This window comes from Serinus canaria, chromosome 10 (genome assembly GCF_022539315.1).
Source record: "Serinus canaria isolate serCan28SL12 chromosome 10, serCan2020, whole genome shotgun sequence".
NCBI classification, from domain to species: domain Eukaryota; kingdom Metazoa; phylum Chordata; class Aves; order Passeriformes; family Fringillidae; genus Serinus; species Serinus canaria.
In genome coordinates this window covers 15123575-15142081 of record NC_066324.1, presented here as the reverse complement: position 1 = coordinate 15142081, position 18507 = coordinate 15123575, and the positions used below count along the sequence as shown (strand labels likewise).

The window sequence follows — 18507 nt, the reverse complement described above, 5'->3', positions numbered from 1 at the left end:
TTACTAATGCCATAAAAGAGCATCTGCAGGAATTGTCTGAGGAACTTAAACTGTACAAACACTTAAATGAGGTATTTGTCTGTGGAAACTGGACCCCCCTTTAGAAGATCAGTGGCCTACCTGGTCTATGATATTGGCACTGAAGATGGCTTCTTCCATGTGTCTCTCATCAGATTTAATGACTGACCGTATGCTGTTCACTACGTGCCGCACTTCTGGAGGGAGATTACAGTTTGAATGTTCCAAAAATTTTGCCACTAAAATTTTTGTGTCTTTATAGGCCTTAAGGTCCACTAAGGAGTGTGGCCGCTCTTTCGAGACCGTGTGAAAAGCCTTTGGCTTTAGGTGCAGATCAATTTTCCTTGTATCCCTCTGATTTCCAGTTGGTAGAAAACTGCTCAAAGAATGCTGGCAAGCAGAGGCAGCCATATGAGAACCAGAGACAGGAACTAAAAAAGGGGGGGAAGAATATCTTTAAAGTAATAGTTTAAAAAAAGAAAAAGAGAAAAGGAAAAAAAAGGCAAAACATATATTGTCACAAAGTTTCTACTTTGTCATAAAATGTCTGTTTTGTTTGAAGAGTAGCAAAAACATGCAGTCAAGGAACACTACAAAATGGGTAATTTGAACCAGGAGTAACGAGGAGTAATCAGAAGTAAAACCTTCCCATGGCCAAGGAGGACTGCCTTGAGAATGAGTGGGTGAGTAATTAAAGTACTTCACAAACCAGACATTTTTGTTACCTCCACCTTCAAGGACTTCAGCTGATATTAATGCTAAGGAAACCCACCAGGTACTCTGTGTTGCAGCTAGTACAGTTTTAGGCCAGCCCCTCACCCCAGCCTTAAGACTAAAGTTCTGTCTATTTCTAGGCCTTGGAAATTTTATTCAAGAGAGATAAGTGGGAAACACAGAGGGAACAAAAATGCTGATCTAAACCAGAGAACCCAATTCACAGCATTTATTTTCATTCAAGGCAGGTCCCATCAGCATTGTACACCATACATGCATGCTGTTAACTGGCTTTTCTGCCCCAGACTTTTCAAAGCTCATTTCTCTCTCAGAAGCTTTTCATTATTTTTAAAAGAAAATAAGGAAACCCATCTTCTGCTTTAGAAAACTAATTCTCACCTGTTTCTCCTGTAGCTGGAGATAATCCTGCATCTTGGCACTGCCTGCACACAGATGTCCAGGCACAATTATCACCTTCAACCAAAGGCAGACAGAAAGAGCAAAGTCAACCCCTGCTGTCCTCTGCCCAAAGCAAGGAAAAATACACTGGAACCTTTTATTATCTCCTTTCCAAAATGAAACTACTGAGAAGAAATACTGCTTTCAAGATGTCCATTCAGAAAGAGAAGCTTCTACAGCCAGAGATGCCTTATGAGTTGTTACACAGATATAAACAGGATGACAGAGCTCATGTTTTATGGTTTCCTCTGTAATCCTAAATATTTCAGGCCTAAGTGTTGGAACTATGGCAAGCTCTCTATAGAGGCAACCTCAGACCTCTTCTGTTTTCCCTGGGTGGACAGAGTTTATATTGGAAAATGGGGAAAGTGAGAAATATTAATCCCTCTAATTTCTACAAAGCCAGCATTTTTTATTCAATATTTCTCCTCCTTTTTAAAATATATCATTATTTTTGGTAACACACCATTGTTTAAATTTTAATGGGTAGGTAAGCAGGGGGGTACTTGATGAGCCAGTCAATAACAAGTGGTTGTGAAGCATCTACAAACAGCTTTGGATGCCATCCAATGACAGTTTCTGGGATTCCAGCACAAGGATCAATGATGGTGAGATCACAGTGTACAGTAACTACCACCTGCGGTATTTTCATTTCTGACAAGATGGAATAAACCCTCACATTTGATTGTTTATCTGTTTCCAAGATTGAAAATGGTTTTGAACTTCTAGGTATCTTAGGAAAGGTTTTCTTCCATATCTCCAGGGAGAGTTTATAATGAAAAGCTGGCATAATTCTCTCTGGTAGAGTGAATAATTAAATGAAGGAAACAAATGTAAGATGCTAAAAACATAGCAAATCTGTAAGGAATTAAGAGAGACAGCTTCTATTCTGTCTTTAATTTGTTCTATTATGCTTAAGTACTGTAGCACATGAATCATGGCATGGTTATTAAGAGGAGACACTTCAGAGGTTCTGTCTTCCCATCCATTTCTAAACAGTTTAATGTACTTGCAGCAAGTCAAAATGACACCACTGGACATGACCCTGAATTATCTGGAACACAAACACTACAATAATCACTCAGGCACTTAACTGATACAGCCACATAGTCCATCACAGCTGATTATAAATGAAGATTATTGTAATAAACATCTGTGCTAGGACTTGATTTTGTCTGCCTTTGCCAAGACAAACTTTACAGGGAAAAGGCAGAAAAAAACATGCAAACTTTTAACTTTTAAGTAATTATTTTTTTTAGGAGGGAACCATGTCTGACAGAGCTATGTGAACCCACCATTTTAATGTTTTTCAGGGAGTACACAGTGACTACAAAGGCACCTATTAAAGGAAATCTTCATTTATAATTTCTCCACTAGGAATAACAGGTATTAAAAAAAAAAAAAAAAAAACAAGTTTATTTAAAAAGGTTTAATGGGAGAATTATTTGACTATACCATATAGACCCTATCAGGTCAAGATGTGTTTGAAGCAAATGAATTCTGTTTTAGGGTCTGAAAGACTGGTTTCATTAGATCTCATTGCTGTTGTGCCACTGTCCTGTTGTACATATGCACCATCCCCATGTCAAATAATTTCTGTTCCAAACTATGGGCAGTGCAATCACAGTGCAATTCAAAATCCATTTCACAAAAATCTACACAGCAAATGTCAAGGTTGTGCTTCTAAACCTCTTCATATTGGCTTGGAGGTGAGGCAGAAAATAAATTAGTGATTTTTTTCTTATAGTAGAAAGGCAGTGTCTGAAGAAAAACCCAAGCCCCAGCTACAATCTGATCACTGTATTTTCCTTTTTGAGAACATGGCTAAAGCTCCTCCAGTCTCAGTTCTCCAAAACCCACAGTTATTAGTATTAACAATGTGTAGTTACAGCTCTGTCTTTCATAAAGTCAAGTCCACTTTACCAGTTCTTTTACTCCAGGACAATTTTTACAACCAGGTGTATGTTACTGAAAAAACCCAAAGCACTTTTTCTTGTGTGTGGGTTGAGGGAGCTCAGTTGGTTCCCTTTATCTTTGCCTGTTATTCAATCCTGTAGGTATATTTGAAAGTTCTGCAGTGAATATCAACAGTCAGTCATGAAAAATCCAGATCAAATGCCTTTTGAAACTCACAAAGACTGCAAAGAGCTTCAGCTGTTTGTCACAGTTTAGGAAAAATACGCTTCAGGGCTGCTACAAACAGCCAGAATGTGTTACTAGAATTGGGCTCCTTCTAAACTTCATATGATTTCCAAACCAGGTTCAATAAAAAGTAGAGGAAGGGGATGCAATGTAAACCTTCACAGAGTAAAATATTGCAAACCAGTTTGCCAAACAGATGTATGAAGAAATACATCTAGGCTTAACCAGAGACTGAAGCCAATCCTTCCCTGAAGGATTTCCTTAGGAAGTGTCTCTGAAGGCAGCAAAGTAGGTCAGCACCCAGCCCCTCCGAGTCCCTGCTCTTGCTCCCCCCTCCCCCACGTGTCAGTATCTCTAGAACTTTCTCTGCCTCCTCACTCCAGTCTTTGCCAAGCCCAGTTACATCTCAGTAATGCCCAGCTCGTGTCCCTCCACGCCACTTTTCCACTAGAGAAGATAAATGTATTTAGGACACATTAAAAAGGAAGGCAGGGCATCTGCTCCACCAGGTGTCCAGAGCCAGCTGGAGCCCGTGGGCACGGCTGCCCACGGCAAACGCTGCTCAAGCAGCATGTGGAGCACAGCTCTGGAAACTTGCAGAGCCTGATCCAGAGGAGAAAGGGTTCTTCTTCTTGACTTTCACACAGCAGAAAGGATTCAGAAATTCCTACTTACTGTCTGCTTACTGGCAGCTTCATTGCACATATGTCCTAGCAGAGTAAATGTCATAAAATAAATGCAGACTTCTAGATTAAAGATTCACTTTTCCTGGCTCAGATGCAGAGGCTACATTTCTAAAGGTAAAAGACATTCAATTATTGAGCTAAGTATGAAGTCTCTGAAATGATATTATAAAGATGCAAGAAGTGCAATAGAACCAAAACATCATCCAAAATGGAACAAGTTATCTCAATATTTTGTCTCCTTTTGCTCTGAGCTAGTCACACGATTCTTCCTCTGGATCCCTTACAAAGCCTAGTGAACAGGTCTTGTAGCAGCCCACCCACAACATCTGAAAAAGCTTTTCATCTTTACTTTCAAGCCACTTCTCCAGGTTACCCTTCTGAATCTTTCTAAACAGCTTAGATCCCTTTCAAATGGTTTAGACAGTTCCACGTTCCTGTTACTCTTCTCTACTGAATCAACCCTCTCTTTTTCACTAGCAAGCATATTTTTATGAAGATACACCATTCAGCTAACATCTCTTCCCTACTTTTCTAAAAGGAGATTCATAGCAGAAGATACTTATACATGACAGCCAAAAGCTTTCCTTTTCCTTTATCATCTTGTCCTGTGCCTCACGTTCATCTCTTTGTCCTTCCAAACTTTTCACCATACACCCCAAGCTGCCACCAGTCACAGTGACTGCCTCTGACATGCCCCAACACTGCCAATGTCAGTGTCACCTTGAGGAAACACATCCTGCTGTATAACAAGCGTGACAGCTCCAGTAGGAGTTTCCTAAATAAACCCCAGCTGCCATTGCACTTCTCAGTTTAGCCTCTCAGCAGAACAGTAATATAGGGAGGTAGGAAAAGCTACTCAACACATGGTTTGCTGAGCAGTGCAGAAAGAATGGTGAAATTTAGAAAAGCCAAAATTAATTTCACTCTTTCCATTTTTCGATTTCCATTCTTAAATTTTTACAAATTTAGAAAATATGCACGGAGCTAAAGCCTTCACACCTAAGACAACCCTCTTAGGACCGCTGTATATAATTTCCAGCAGCACCAGCTGCTGCACGAATCAATCCCAGTGCTCTGCTCCACGTTTGCTGCCCTGTGTCCCACACCTACCTTCAGTGGCAGACGAGCAGGACACAGGGGCACTGCTGGAGCGGACGATGGTTGAGGCTGGGGGCTTGGTGAGGTGCTGCTGCTGCTGCTGGACAGCAGCCTCGGGGCCACTGGCTGAAGTGTTTGCAGGCCCAAAGCAGGGAGAGGTCTGGAAAGTGGCAGGAGGCTGGTGAAAGCCCACACAGCAGGTTTTCTTCTGCTTCAGAGGCGGTGTGGCACTGCTCTCTTGAGCAGAGCTCTGCAGTTCTCGTTCTGAGGGGCTGTAATTCCCTGAGGAACAGTCCAAGGACCTGCCGTGGGCACAGTTCTTTTCCTGTCCTTGAGACCTGTCTGTAGAGGTTTGGCTGTGGGAGCTGTCACCCTCATCAGGAAAGCCCTCTGAGTGAGTTCTGTGAGACTTGCAGTGAGTGTGGCAACCCAGGGCACTGCAGCTCTGCTCTGCAGCCCCCTTGGGGGTTATGCAGTAGGGAGAAAGATCTGCAGATTGGAGAGATCCTTGAACTTCCAGCGAACAAAGATCTTCAGAGGAGTAGCTACGGTCTGGGATATCAACAGCCTCAGAGACCATCAAGGAGGTGCTCTCAACAGAAACTGCAAAACAAGAGATGCAGAGAAAAATAAAAACTTCTTGCCCACCCTCCCCATGTTCTGTAGACTGACTTAAATTGAGCAATCTGCAAGTTCTTTTATGAGTAAGAACTCAAAAGCTCTCAGATGCAGAATGCCAAAGTAAAAAACACTGAAGTAATTTACTTCTTTCCAGTGTCCTTCAGCAAAGACATTTGTGTGCTGTTCTTATACTGACTTTTCAACTTTAAATAAACAGGCTCTGTACTGCTACTGGTCTACTTGCATCCCCAACACCTGTGCTTCAGGCAGCAAACTTCCTATTCAGGCTCCTGGAAGCCATGGAGGAAACTACTCTGTGGAGAAGGAGTGTGAGGGTCAGGAAGCCAGCCATGGCTGCTGAGAATGAGACACAAGCTGCAAGGGATGTGCAGGACTCTTGGAAGAGAAATGACAGTCCCCAGATCCACCTCAGAGGGCTTGACTAGAGCTTGCTCTGTCTAGCAAAACTCTCCTCTGCACTTCCAGCCCCAGCCTCTGACTGTGAAAAGGTCCTTTCTGCCATGAATAACCTAAAAGCAAATTATTCTTTCACCATTAGGAAGGACAGAAGAGAAAGTGTGCTCCAAACTCCCACTTCCCTCTCACAGAGACAAACACAAAGCCACGATCACCTTGTGTGCTGAAGTCCGGGGTCGTGTTCCTCTCCCCCAGGCTCGATTCAGACACTTGCTGAGCAGCACCAGTGACCTAAATGAACATTTGCAATGAAAGAGATCATTAACCTGCAGCTCACCAAACAAACTGCACTGCTCGGGATCTGAAGGACACACCTGACAAAGCTGAGTCACTTTCATATGAGCTGCTATTCAGACTGATGCTATTTAAGGTATTTTACATCTTTGGGTCAGCAGCAAATGCAGGGCAAAGGCACATGCTCAATGCAATTTTACATTTTTCCAGAATCTTCAAGGTAAATTCATCTCGAATTCACAGGCACTTGGGGCTGCAGGCTCACACTACTAAACTTAATATCTGAGTTTAGTAAAAGCAATCTCTCTACAGAGTCTGTGTTTCTCATATTGTGCTTGTTTCTCTGTTCACCACATCATATCACCCTAAAATAGGAGAGAGAAAACCAGAAACCACAAAAACAAGCACAAGAGCACTATTTTCATTTAGTTATTTGTGAGGATGTTACCTGCTAATGTGTTTTGAAGCCTTTTAACACCATTGCCACAGAGGTGCTCTCCAGCCTGGTGGAGATTGCTGATCCTGGTGGTGTTTATTACCACTCACCTTTTTTCTGAAGGGGGGATCTAAGGGGGTAACTTCCCTCCACTTTTGAGAATCATGTGAACAAAATATAGAATCATTCCTGCTGGAAAGACTGGATCCATAAATACCTTACATTTAGGAAATTTTCCTTCTACTGATTTGATTAGACTTTGGATTGGACCTTATTGCCAACATTGATAGATTTTTAGCAGTTCTTTGGGAATGTGATTATCAAAAAAATTATTCCAGTAAATAGCTGGTAACACAAAATGAGAAAAATACAAAAAAGGTTGAAAGGAATGAAACTGATACCATCTTGAGCAGAGCAGAAAGCATCATATCTACTTCTGTCTGTAGGGCCACAATTAACTAGTAGAGCTTATTATGGTTGGTGACAGTCTAGAAATCAGCATCAGTCACCTCTGTGCAAACCTTTTTGTCAAGCACTTAATCTGTGTCTGGCCTAAAAAATTGGATGTGACACAATTAGTCTGAAGCTATTAGGGCAAGAGTGTCCATTTCACATGCCAGTGTAGATTAAACACATATATTTGTGCATAACTTACTGTGCTCACTGTTTTCTTTCTATCTCTCTCTATAATCCAGTGACCAGAAAACTTCTTTTGATACAAATTTTGTTTTTAAAAATTATTTCAAGTTTTGCAAATACAACTCCAAGCAAAGAACAGTACCAGAAATACTTTAACTCAGACAGAGATGGATAGAGGACTGGGAAGCAAAAGTGAAATTACTCATATTTTTAAACACTCCCCTGGAAATTTCTTAATGGATCTTTCTTGATTGTAGCAGAGTATCACACCTGTGGTAAAAAGTAAAATGTGGTCGAAGTCACAGATTGTTCCTGGGATCCAACTGTGGAAGTTCTGGAAACTAACTAGAAAAGTAAGAAATGTTCACCAATGCTCTTTGTTGTTGTAGAAAATTCAGACTGGCTACCTTTTGGAAAAAATGGTATAAATGCTTTAAAGGTGTTTGTTTCTTTTTAAAAATCTAGGGATTCTAGGGGCTTTCATAAATTCTTAATCTAGATGCTTTCATAATCACTGACTTAATTTCTTAATCACTGACTGGAAAACATCTGTGGAAAATTTGTACTGAAACATTTATTGACACTCTACATTGTCTCTGAATAATTGCTGAATGTATTTTCTGTGCATTTGGAATTGATTAACCCTCTTGCTTGGGGGAAGGAGAACCAGGGTTTGAATTGTAGCAGGTAACACTGACAATTTTGAAGCCAGGTCAGAGTTTTGGTTCACACAGGAGCAGCACATGGTTTCATGCAGGCTCCTGCACAGCCAAGGGTAACAAAACCTTATTGAATTCCACATCCTCAGACAGTCACTAAGGCATCAATAGAAAAAAGGAAGAAAAGCTGTGCTTTTAACAAGTCCGCAGAGCCTACAGGTTAGAGAGCCTTATAAAACCCCATCATTGATTCAGTTCACCCAGAATCCTGATCTGTTTGTTCTTAGCTTTTCTATATCCCAGTCAATACTTTGAATGAAAAACACTGAAAACCACTTTTTTTTTATAGTCATGAAATGGAAATTCCTGATCAGTACAGATGACAACAGCAATTTTTACATGACTACAACCACTTAAATTAGCACTGACATTTGTTGCTTATAAAATGCATGAAATACCGAGTCTAATTTGGTACAATTTAATAAAATTCTAAGGGCCTCAATCCATTTAAAAACAAATAAAACCTATTGCTTGATGCACAGTAAAAGGTTTTACAATTATGACATTATTACATAATGGTTCCCAGAAGCACTTTTGTAGCTAAATCCCTGACATGATTTCCATTGCCAAGCCTGCCTTTGAGGGATTTATAAACCTCATTATTTCAGTTCCTACTGTACTGTGCTCTATGGGAGCATTTGCAGCATGTAAGGACTCAGGTCTCCATTTTGTTCTTCTTGTAGACCCAAAACTGTCTTAGACAGCTCAGCTGGGACACTAATTGCAAAAAATACAAGAAGGCTTTTGTTGTCAAGAAAAATCTGTGGCTGTCACTGTAGGCTTTGGTTATTGCTGCCAGTGAGCTTCAGTGCTGAGACACAGAGCCTGTCACCTGCTCTGAACAGCAACCACCAAGTTCATATACCCTCACTCCTGGTAAGACACTACTTAATTATCACTATTACAAATGAAGTCACCACTCATCCTCACTGGTGATTAGAACAAACAGCTCTGGAGCTCAGGTGGCCAGAGGTGAACACAGACAAGGTGCTGAAACTGACTCCAGATGCCAAAAATTAGCAGTGAATGCATCTACTTATTAAAGCCAAGCTCCTCTTGCAAGAGCATGACTTTACAGCTCTAAGTCACATCTTGTTAAATGATATTTTTGTTAGATGCTGGTGCTATTGTGCTGCTGCATGTTGATGCTCACACCAAGAGTGGTACCAGTTACAAGAGTGCTCAAAATGATTTTGTGCTTTACTAAAAATAGACACTTAACTAATCCTTACTTAGTACCACACATGAGTTTTTATCACAGGTAGGAGCCTTCTCTTTCCCCCAAACCATGCATGATTCATATCACTTTTGTCCATGTTTTTATCACTGAAAAATATTGACTTCTCCAAGGCTTGCAGGTTCCGCAAGTTACTTCCAAGGAAAAAGGATGGAACTTGGATAAAAAATATTCTAGAAGGAGATGGCCTTGAAAACTCCAGTTGTGCTGTTCAGCAAGGAACTTCACTCACAAGCAGTTTATACAGATTCATTTTATTATAGCCAAACAAATCAAATGTAATGCAGTGTTGGGTGGAGGATACAGCACTAGGCAAGGATCAGAAGATCTGTCAGAAGCTGCTTTGTCAGTCCCAGAAGCTACAAAGATATGCTTATCTTGGGGAGATTTAATTTTTTTTTGGAGGTTTTGCATTTCAACTTTTTTTTCTCAGACACTTGTCTTATTAATTATCTTAATAATCTCATGTATAATAGTGGAAATTTGTATCATTACTTTAGGTTTGTGGTTTCAGTTCTGGTTTCCCCCAACATGGAAATAAGCCACTAGGAAATATTTCAGTGTTTTATTTTGGGGAAAGGCAAAGTAGTCCCCTCTGTAATGTGGGTGCAATTTGGCAACCTGAGCACAGGTATTTCCTCAGTGTGCTATTAACTGATAAAGAACACCTAGAACATTTTACTCCTGGAGATTTTACTGAAGCCTGAAAGAAATTAGAGCTTCTAAAAGCAATTGTAAATATCTTCCCTTTGTGACAGCTGATTCAATTACCACAAATCCCTTCAAGGAAATGCTGGAATCAGCTCTGGCTGTACCTGCAGATCCATTATCATTCCACTTTCAGCTCAGTCAATACTGTTCAGTACAGAATAAAGCAAAAAGTGTCATGTAAACATTTGTCTCAAGTACACTGGATCCTTTCTGTAAGTTCAGGGTAAGTGTTCTGCATTCTCAGGAGCAGCAGTTTCTTGCCACACAACAGCAGAAGCTGATGACTAAAATCTGTAACAATCAGAAGGTTAAGCAATAGAGAACTACTCACTGCTGTTGCATGGGAAGTAACATTTGTTAGCTAAACCCTTATAAAGAAAATGGTCTGGCAAATGTTTTTAAAGAATAAAAGTATTTTCTAATGATGGTTCTTTAAAGTTTAGCTAGAATTATTTTGCACCATGAAAACTTGAAGACACACAAAAGAATTTTCTTTGGTTTTCCTCACCTGTCTGGCAGGCATCTCTCCAATCACTGCCTCATAAGGAGGGGGCAGCTCACTTGGATACAGCATTCCTGGGCTATTAATGGTTACTTCATATAAAGCACCAAATGGGGAATGAGGGAAGTCCAAATGGAGACTTCTACAAAAAAACCATAAACAAACAATTAAGAAATGGCATTGATTTATTACCTATACCACAGTGATGTAAAGACTTCTCTGAATTCAAAGCCAATACATTACAAAGAATTACATTCAAGAAATGTATTAGACAAGACATCCAAAATGAAGCCCTGGTTCACAGGGTAGCTTTAACAACTGTTTTTTATTTAGGATGCCAGCCATCTTTACCAGTTCAAATTAATACACATTAATTGCCATAATTTCCTTAAAAAAATAAATCTCAGACTCAACTTCAAATGTATAATGTTAACTGTGAAAGGATCACTTAGAAAGGGCCCTTTGCTCAAAGCTCAGACATTGTTATCCCTGTCTTAGCTAAGTTCAATCATTTCCCTATTGCAGCAATGCTTTAACACAAATATTTCCAGATGTAGCCCAACAAGTTTGCAAAGAAACCTATGCAAAGAAGAGCCTAATGTAAGTGAAGGACCTGATTTGGCTTTGCATTCTTTGAAAGAGTCCCAGGCCCACAGCTCAGAGCCCAGGGAAGGGGAGCAGGGAAGGGGAATCACCTCTGTGCCTCCCCCACGGGCGTGCAGGTGTATTCTGGAGGGTAGTAGGGAGGAGGGGGGATTGGTGGGATGAACTCATCAAAATCCAAGGTTTGGTGCAGGACAGTTCCGTGTGGAGTCATGCAGTCAGGATTGGCAGAATGTGGTCTCTGTGGCAGAAACTGGAAATGAACAGGTAAAGTTCCTTCAGATGGTAGAAACATCATCACCGATATCAACAATTCTAATAAAAGGTCAATATTAGCCACCCTGGCCAATACCAAATTCATTAATACCCAAGCTGAAATGAAAAAGGCACTTCTGGGAGCATAAGAATACTTGTGGTCAGTGAGGAGGTTGAGTCAGACTGCCAAAATACAGCACAAGGTTTTACTAAAGACAGAGAGGCTGTGGGCCTCCAGGTCAGTCATTCTTAGGATGCAGGACACAGGCATTTACAATTTAATGGCTTCTCAAGAAATACTTCTACATTGCATATTGTTTTATTGTAGTCCCACATAATCAGTTCTATTTTAATAACTGATAAAAATAGATATAACTACTAAATTAATTTTCCAAGTTTTTGTTTCCAATCTGAACTGCCTTGCACTTACAGAGAAAAAAAACCCCAACACCAATCCCCAAAACAGCCCCAAATAAAACTACCTAGAAACAGGCTACTATACAGCCACATTATGAATAAAACAACTGGAAATATCCCACCCATTTTTCCCTTCCAATGAGGCGGCTGTTTATAGCTATTCTTTATTATTCTTGTAAAATGAAATATCCTTAATAGCTGTTTGTGGTTTGGTGATACAGACACTGCACACTTAAATGTGGTATAAAGGTTAAAAGCACTGGTATGAAAGTAAGAAAAACATTTACTCCATATACACATGTCAAAACCCAAAAGAAAATAACTACACTGCACAATAAAAAATAATAATACTGAGAGCCACATCAACATTTGTGACAGAGACCTCATCAGCTTCCAGCAGAGCAGGGATCTAAAGAAGCCATTCCAGTACCATTGACAGCAGGAACACTCAGAAGTGTTCTGGGAAAGGCCTGAACTAATCCAAGATCAAATATGGACCATCCTGAAGATCTCACAACCCACACCTGGCTCTATTTGGTCCCCATGGATCAAAAGGGGAGATAAAAGACAACCCAAAACCACAGAATTTTTTATTTTCCAGGCAAGCTTCTGCTCTTATGTCACTTTTCTTGGATCAGTGGATCACTTGATCTTTAGCTCCTACCTTCTGAAACAAGCCTGCTAAGAAACTCTGCTGAAGGCACACTTCTGTTTTAAGCTGGAACAAGACAACCTATGTCTTTGTACTGTAGGCTCATTGCATTGTTGTTTAAATCCATGATAATGATTTGGGAAGCAGTAAAATAAAAGGGAAATTCTTTATACTTAGGAGACCCAACAAATAGAAAGTAAATTACCTTCATTTTTAATGTCACAGTTCAATACTTATCACTTCTTGAAATTTAACTTGGTGTAGTTCTGCTGAATTTACATTACCACAGAAATGATACTGGTCTTTTGTGTTTTAAAGCTTGAGTTACATCTTAGTTTTATTAAACTCCCTCTATGTATGATGTTTGAAAGGTCAGAGCTGTAATAATACAGCACAGCAGAGGGTCAGGAGGACCAGCATCACTTGTGTGTGAAAATGAAGTATTAGCTGCTCACTGCTCAGCTCTCCAGAGATATTTCCACACATAACTATTGACAAAGAACCTCCTCTGCAGAATGTGTTATTTCCTTACATCCTACAGCCAACCAAGGACTTTCAGCCATTGAGTTCCACTCATGGTGCAGCACAGAAACAGAGACATGGCATCAGTTTGATTTACTCTTCGTTATGTGAAATGCCAGATGCTCTTTCATCCTCATGTGAGCTGGGATGCTGTTATCTCAGCTACTATCAGACATTTCTCTGTTTGGCTTACAGAAAAAACCCCAAAACCCCACAACTTTCTTGCAGTCATTTGGTCTAAACTCATCTGATCTTTCAACAGCCATTTCCCAACATGTAACATAACATTAATACCAACCATCAAACTCCAAACTTCTGCCCTAAGCAATAATCAGCTTGTTACCATCTTGAATATATGGAAGAATCTTTTAGGAAAAAAGGAAGCAAGACAAACTTCAACATAAGTACCTAAAACCTGTAAACATTTATCATAATGAGGACAAATATCTGAGTATGCTGGGTCGTATTTTGCACACTATTTGACTCCACCAAACTCAGGACTGCCCTCATCTTCCTAAAACAGTTGATAATTTGAGTCATTTTTACAGTCTGGAAACAAAACCATATTAATTTACAACTTCCTTGACTTTGTCCCAGACTGATTCCATACTGCCATGGACCCCAAGCCTTGGTTTGCACCAGAGAACTTGTAGCTCTGTTCCCTCAGTCCTGGAGTTCCCTGGAGATGGATCCACTCAGCCTCATACTGGGAGTGACCCCCCAACCACTGTCAGAACAGGGCAATTAAACACAGGGCACTTGCACAGCAGGTGAACCACCAGCACACACTTTGTGGGACATGACAGAGGAGAGAGGTTTCACACAGGGCAGAAGGGGCTGTGGTTCCAGGAGGAAAAGATCTAATGCTTGGATGCAGCCCAGTTGAACAGCAGAACTACCTGCATCCCTCTCAAGATCTGGCAATACAAACCATGGACACAAACTGTGACCAACACTTGACAACGAGCAGCAGGATGGACATGGAAATACACACGTTTGGGGGTGTTTATAAACAACACTTTACCTGTGTGATATCATCCTGCTGGAAGGCACAGAAATTAAAGTGAAAAAGGCTGTAAGAGGGGAAACTAGCAGGAAATGAAACAATAGCAAATATAAGGGATTACCACAAAGAACAGACCTCCTTGAGAAAACAACTGAAAGCTAGTAAGTGGGAATTAAGTCATATTTTATTCCATGCTACGTTGTCTACTGATCTCTGCTAGCCTGCAAAAGCTTATTATTTCTACAGGAAAATGTATTTTAAATATCTTCAAGAGTTGGTCTCAAATAGTGAAGTCTGGCAGGGTTTCAGCAAAGGCTTAATACAAATTTCATAGGTTAAAAAAAAGACAGTAATAAAATGCAGAGCTGAGAAAGCTGCAGAAACACTGACAAATACTTTCAGACAGAAACACACATTTCAGGTATCAGAAGACAGCTGTTATCAAGTAATCAGTCTCAAGATACTGATGGCAAATGGGACAGACAACAGCAAGAAAAGCCAAGCAGAAAATGGGGGTGGCTGTTCAGTCACCAGGATAAACAGGATCAAGTTGCACTCAATATCATGTCAAAAACTGCAGCTCACACCATGGAACAACTCACACAGTGGGACTCCCAGCCAGCCTTGGGATTAAAGTAATGGTCACTGCAGAAGCAATGGATAGAAAATGGTTGCAAAGATAAACAGCATACAGCACCTCTGGTAAATGGTAAACACCCAACTGCATTAAAAGCTAAGCAAAAATTTATAGCTATCAACAGATACTTCCAACATATTTTCTAGAAAGAAAGAGAAAGCCCATGGCTGTGGAAATCCAGAAGACTCAACCATTTTTGTTACCCTCCTGGAGCTGTTGGATGCTGGGAGCTTTCAGAAATCTGACAGGCAATGAAATACAGATCTGGAATTCATGGTCTTTTAGGAAACAGCTGACCTTATGTCTGAAGCTTGGCATTCAGACTATTACACTCACACAGACAGGTTCCTTCTCATCCTTGGCCTTAGTGTGTGAAATGTGTCTGATACTGGATGGGCATTACACAGCCCAGTGCTCGTGCTAAAGGGTTGTGGAACACTGCCCACAGAACTCAGTGTTTTCACTGGGCACATCTGACTTGGACAGAGTGGAACAAGCCTGATTTAAACAGCCCTCAGAGTGAGGACTATTTTTTTTTTTCCTTTTTTGTCTGCAGTTATGAGGGAAGAGTAAAACATGCTGTCTGTCTGGCTGGTTGTAGCAGGGTAAAAAGGAAAGCTGTAAAACACTGTAAACCCACTGCTTGGACCTGAGTTCAGTACTGAAGTCTGCCAGGGCAGCAGCAGCTGGTTGTTAGGAAGCAGAGAATTAGAAGCACAAATGCTAGAAGTACCCACTTCCAAAAGAGGTAGAAGTTTTTTGAAAATGCAGGTATGCTCAAGGGTCCATTGCCACAGTACTGAGCATTCCACACAGCCAACAATGGGGCTGGACACCAGCGACCTCCTCTGCCAAGTCACAGCCAGACACATCAGCTGTCCCTGCCCAGTGAAGAATAACACATCTCTTTTCTCAGTGTTTAACTTTTCCAGGTGGAATAAACACCATTACACAGAGATGTGTAAATTTGTAAAACTTGTTCTCTTTTTGTCAGACTGAATTTCCAGCTCTTCACTGAAAGGCTGTCTGTAAGCTGGTCACTGAAGTGACCAGAAGGTTTTATTCATGTTCTGAATATTCTGAGTACACTGAGGCAAAAGCTGATGAGGAAACCCAGTTAAGGACCTGAAGAAATAGCAGGTAAGACCTGTCAATATAATTCTCTATTGAAACAGTTCCTCATGTGGTCCATCCTTCTGCCCAAGGCATGTGAGACTCACAGCTCTGCACCAGGACTCCCAGCTGTGGCACCTGCCCACTGAACACCAGCAAAGACATCCTGTGCTCTGTGCATCCTGCAGCTGCTCAGCACCACTGACCCCATGTCAATGCCCCTGCTGGGAGCCCCTGCTCAGCAATTACAGCTTATCTCAACCACAAGGGCCATAGATCAGCATGTGCCTGGTGCGCTAAGGGAAACTTATCTGAGTTTTTCCTGTATCTGCATGTAACTACCTCTGTCTTCCCTATCACATTTATTACATGCACTGCATAACTCTGAAATCAGTCCTTTGGAGACTCCAGAGTTCATTATTCTCATTTCAGTCATTTATAAAAATCTGCTGATTTTTGAGAATGGAAAATAGAAATTTCTAATTGCATATAATTAAATACTGGCATGTTATCCTGAGTGAAAGCTCTGTGCAAATACATTCGCGTCTATAATTCTGTCTTCAATTAACTGTCCTCCTGGACAGGTTACTGTTTTCCTTTTCTAAAACACTGGAATCAGTATCTGCTGAAGGGAAATGGAGACTCTAATTGTCTACAAGAACAGAAGGATCATGGTTGACTCTTCTAATTTGTCCCTGATCTTCAAGGGAAATTATGAGACAGAAGATATTTTGATAAGGAGAACTCATTCAGATTTTTCTGCTCAGTTGTTCCCAGTTGCTGTTCCTACAACCATCACAAGCCATTAGCTCATTAGCCTCATGGGCATTACTCTGTGACATCTTTTTTGAAGCACTTACCATATTTTAGTCTTAATTATTAAATACTCTTATTCTACCAATAGAGTGTTTGGTGAAAAATGCTACATTTGTTAAAAATGTCAAAAGACTTCCTGACCTAAGGTATGCATTTATGGTGGGTGTGAGGGGAGCATTTATGCAACCATATTTACATTTAGAATTTTTCTGTGGATGTACATGATTCCCAATGCATATTTCTAAAGGGAATATCATCTGTAAGTGAGCTTTGTGCCCAAAAAAGGATTATTTAAGTTTTGATGTCATTAGATTAAATTAGAAATTATATGTAATAATGTAAGACCAATTCTCACTTAAGCTTCACTCTGCAGGGCTTTTTTATTACTATTTTACCAGAATATGGGGGTCAAACAATGCCAGCAAGATATTACCCTCATACAGAGATGGTTCTGTGAGGTGTTTGAGTAGAAATATTAACTGCAGCCTATTAAGATAATGACACGCTGAATTATCACTAGGACTGATGAAAACAGTAATTAAACATTACAGCTTGCATGTGTCATCATTACCTTATTTTCTTTACAAAATAACAGATGGTTTTAGGTATCACACAACACGAACAGTTACTAACAGTGATGGTGATAAAATCAGAACACACTTAATAATCTCAGTGCCAACACTTCTAGGATAAGAAGTGTATAAACATATCTGGAGTGGAAGGAGGGCTGGAACAGGGGTAATTCATGCTTTAGGTCTGGCCACAGTGGGTGTAATATCTTGTATTTCTTACTTCAACCCAGGCAGCTACCTTTTGAAGAAAACAGGGTGCATTTTCACAGTAGCCATTTATCAGACAAGATGCAAACTGAAACTGCCCCAGGCAACAAATGAAATATCATGGAAGTGACAGTTTGGTTATTAAGAGAGGTTTCTTCACATTACAGAGCCTTGATATGATCTGATTTGATTCACATTTATTTCCTGGAGGGGTGTGCACATAGAAAGAACAATTCTGGGAAGCCCTGTAATGGAGTGCAGCCTTAAACTCTCTAGTGAAACACAACAAATGCCTTTTCAGTCTTTAGCTATCACTTTCTGTTGCAGCTTTAGTACAATTGGTAGGGCTTCTTTGCCTGGACAAATGCATATACTTTACACAGTGAGAAAGGTCAAAGTGAAATGAAAATTTTGGGGTACTTTCTAAAACAGTTAACTCAAACAAGGAACAATCCAGAAAAAAAGAGAAAATAAAATATAAAGTAATAAAACTACTTTGAAGTATTTTGCTGTATTTTTTTCCTTAGCACTTGAAATAAAATGTGTTTGGTAGGACGGGTTTTAAACTAAAAAACCCCTCTTCAAATTCACTGGAAAATTTAAACTGTGCTTACTACTGGACAGCTTGTGTTTGTGTTTTCAGGATGTTTTTCCTAAAGGCTGGGATGTCAGAAGACAGCAGTTTCCAGTAAAATACATCAGCTTGCCTCTATGATTCAAGACACTTGCTGTATGTAAAAGTCAAAGCACAAAATCACAATCATTGTTGCAGATTTTCTTGAGACTGTTACACCTGCTTTATGTTGCTAAGCAATAAATTGGAATTCTTTGAATTTGCAAAAATTACCATTCCAATGGATTAATTTCTGAGACAAGAACACAGCACAGGAATCACAGAACTGATTGCTCTAATGATAACCTAATGACATCCAAGGAGGGTGCCCCCTATTCCCTCTTCTTCTTACAGGAGAGCCTACAGAGCTCCTGAATACTGTAGAACAGAGTAAAACCATC

At 40.3% G+C, this 18507-nt stretch overlaps 1 protein-coding gene across 2 annotated transcripts in view; it reads right to left on the bottom strand.

Annotated features, from left to right (window-relative positions):
• ENTREP2 (endosomal transmembrane epsin interactor 2) overlaps positions 1–18507 on the bottom strand; it is an 86882-nt gene that overhangs the window by 1143 nt on the left and 67232 nt on the right. Inside the window, exons 6-11 of one of the 2 annotated variants that reach the window (XM_030228256.2) lie at positions 11389–11549; positions 10700–10835; positions 6371–6446; positions 5130–5720; positions 1132–1206; positions 121–449 (exon numbers count right to left, since the gene is read on the bottom strand). In XM_030228256.2, coding sequence (XP_030084116.2) covers positions 121–449; positions 1132–1206; positions 5130–5720; positions 6371–6446; positions 10700–10835; positions 11389–11549 — 1368 coding nt within the window. The remainder of the gene's footprint in view (positions 1–120; positions 450–1131; positions 1207–5129; positions 5721–6370; positions 6447–10699; positions 10836–11388; positions 11550–18507) is intronic. The other variant, XM_050978587.1, reaches the window with a different exon arrangement.